This window comes from Leptosomus discolor, chromosome 21 (assembly GCF_034619465.1).
Source record: "Leptosomus discolor isolate bLepDis1 chromosome 21, bLepDis1.hap2, whole genome shotgun sequence".
Classification (NCBI taxonomy): Eukaryota; Metazoa; Chordata; class Aves; order Leptosomiformes; family Leptosomidae; genus Leptosomus; species Leptosomus discolor.
The window spans coordinates 6,046,943-6,049,607 of NC_141411.1; the positions used below are offsets into that span (position 1 = coordinate 6,046,943).

General features: G+C 76.4%; 1 protein-coding gene and 1 non-coding gene across 2 annotated transcripts in view; both read right to left on the minus strand.

The window, feature by feature from the left end:
• Positions 1-641: 641 nt before the first annotated feature.
• LOC147414005 (small Cajal body-specific RNA 2) lies at positions 642-936 on the minus strand. Its single transcript, XR_015184003.1, has one exon.
• Positions 937-2,279: 1,343 nt separating this feature from the next.
• The window catches only part of TMEM167B (transmembrane protein 167B), a 1,501-nt gene continuing 1,115 nt past the window's right edge, over positions 2,280-2,665 (minus strand). The window contains exons 2-3 of the mRNA XM_086476521.1: positions 2,483-2,614; positions 2,280-2,362 (exon numbers count right to left, since the gene is read on the minus strand). Of these exons, the coding sequence (XP_086332647.1) occupies positions 2,280-2,362; positions 2,483-2,614 (215 nt within the window). The remainder of the gene's footprint in view (positions 2,363-2,482; positions 2,615-2,665) is intronic.

The window sequence follows — 2,665 nt, forward strand, 5'->3', positions numbered from 1 at the left end:
ACGTTGCACGCTGCTCGTAGGGCCTCGCACGCTGCAGGTCTGGCACGGTCCCGTGTAAAGCTCGTGTGTGTGGCACCGAGTTTGCACGGCCTTCTGCTCAGCTGCTGCGCGGGGCGGGGCTTGCACGGCCTTGTGCGCGGCTCACGCACGTTGCACGGGGCTTGCGAGGCCTCGTGCACAGCCCTTGCACGTCGCAGGGCTGGGGGAGCCCCGTGCGCAGCTCACACGCGTTGCACGGCGCTGGCAGAGCCTTGTGCGAAGCTCACACTTGTTGCACGGGACTGGCACAGCCCCATGCAAAGCTCACACGCGCTGCACGGGGCTGGCAGAGCCTTGTGCGAAGCCCTTGCACGTCGCAGGGCTGGGGGAGCCCCGTGCGCAGCTCACACGCGTTGCACGGCGCTGGCAGGGCCTGGCGCACAGCCCTTGCACGCCTGGCGGAGCCCCGCGCACAGCTCACACGCAGCCGGCAAGGCCTGGTGCAAAGCTCCTGCGCACCCCAGCGCCGGGGGGGGGGGGGGGGGGGGGGGCCCGGAGCCGAGCTCCCACGCGCGGCACGGCGTGACCGGGCCCGGGGCGGCGCTCCCACCGCGTGACCGGAGGCGGGCCAGGCCCCGGGGCGGGGCGGGCCGGGCCCGGCGGCGGGTCAGAATCGCAGGGCGCTCAGCGGCCGCGGCCTCGCCTATCTGATCGACTCATCCCGCCCGCCGCCGGCCGCCGCACAGCGCCCGGGGGCTTCGCGGCGCCGCTCTTCTCACCTCGGCCCGGCCCGGCCCGGCCGATCGAATAAGATCAACGTGTAAAATAAAGGAACGGGGGGCGGCTGGCGCACCCGCGCCCCCTCCTCGCACGCCCACACACCCGCCTTGCACACGCACCCGCGCCCACAGACAGACACACGCACGCAGACAGACAGACGGACACACACGCGCACGCACGCACCGCCGCCGCCCGCCGCCCCCTCCCCGCGCCGCCATTTTATAGCGCGGCCGCGCGCGGCGCGCCGGGAAAATCGCGGCGCAGGCCCCGCCCCCGCCTCAGCGCGCCCCCTGGCGGCGGGAGGACCCGCCCACATCCCCCACCCCCCCCCCACTTTGCACACACGCGTGTGCAAGGGCCACGCCCCCTCCGCGGGGCGTGCGAGCGTGCGCAGCCCCGCACGCGCGCCCTCGCGCGCTCCAGAGGCACGTGACGCGCACGCTTTGAACGCTCACCCCCCGGGGGGGGTGCGTGTGTATGGGGGGGGGGGGGGGGGGGGGTGTGTGAGAAGTGTGTGTACGCAGACCCCCCCCCGCCCCGCCCCCCTGCCAGCCCCGTGGGGCGGGAACCCCTCCCGCACACCCCCCCCACCGCGAGCCCCGTGGGGCAGGAGCACCCCTGCACCCCCCCCGTCGGCCCCCTGCGGCAGGAGCCCCCCCCCCGCACCACCTTCCCCCCCCCCCCCCCCCCAGGGAGCCACCGCTGCCCGCCGGGGAACCCCCACTTTATTTGCACATCGTGCTCCAGCATTGACAAACCGGGGGGGGGTCACAACCCCCGCAGCACCGGGGAGGAGGGGGGACACACACGACACCCCCGGCCGAGGGACCCCACCCGCTCGCAGGGGTGAGGGGGGGGCTCTGCCCGCCCCTGCCGGGACACAGTGTTCGGCGTCGGGACGCGGCGCTCCCGGGGCACGGCCGGGTCTCCCCGCTCACCGGGGGGGGGGGGGGGGGGGGGGGGGCCGGTTCCCCCAGCCCCTTGCCCGTCCACTTGGAACGAACGCCCTTTCCAACGGCTGAGAGGTGGCCCGGGGGCACGTGTCGCTGGTCTGGTGGCACCCATCGCTGCCCGGGGGCATCCGTCACTCCACCGGGGGCACCCATCGCCGGCCCCGGGGGCACCCGTCGCTAGTCCGGGGGGGGGGCACCCGTCGCTGGCCCGGGGCGGGGGGCACCCATCGCTAGTCCGGGGGGGGGGGGCACCCGTCGCCGGCCCGGGGCGAGGGGCAACCGCCGCTGGCCTGGGAGCACCCATCGCCGGCCCGGGGGCACCCGTCGCCGGCCCGGGTGGGGGGGGTACTCGTTGCTGCTCCAGGGGGGGGGCACCCGTCGCCGGCCCAGGAGGGGGCACCCGTCGCCGCCCAGCCCCGCCGAGGTGGGCTCAAGCAGGGTGCCGGGCCATGGCAGCTCCCCGGGGTCACCGCAGGCAGGGTCCGGGCGGGTGGCGGGGCGGCGGCCGGGGTCCGTACCGAGGTCTCCGGTGGTCGGTGCCGCCGCCGCCGGCGGGTCCCCGCGGGGTCACTTCACCACCAGGACGTAGAAGGCCATGAGGACGCAGGACACGGACACGGCGGCGTGCAGCCGGGTGCCGATGACGGCGGCTGCGGGGTAAGAGCAGTGGGGGGGGAGGGGGGTGCGTTAAGCTGGGGGGGGGGGGGGGGGCAGGGGGTGCCCCAGGGGTTCGGGCGAGCCCCCCCTCCCGTGTCCCCCCCCAGCCTCACCCTTGTAGAAGACGCCCCAGACGCCGCGCTTCTCGCCGAGCAGCCAGGCCCGCAGCCGCGGCACCTTCCGCAGGTAGGCGCAGGTGCACACCAGCAGCAGCCCGAACACCAGCAGCCCGTCCAGCGAGTACACTGGGGGGGGGGGGGGGGGGGGGCTTCGGTGGGGCCGGGGGCACCCCACGA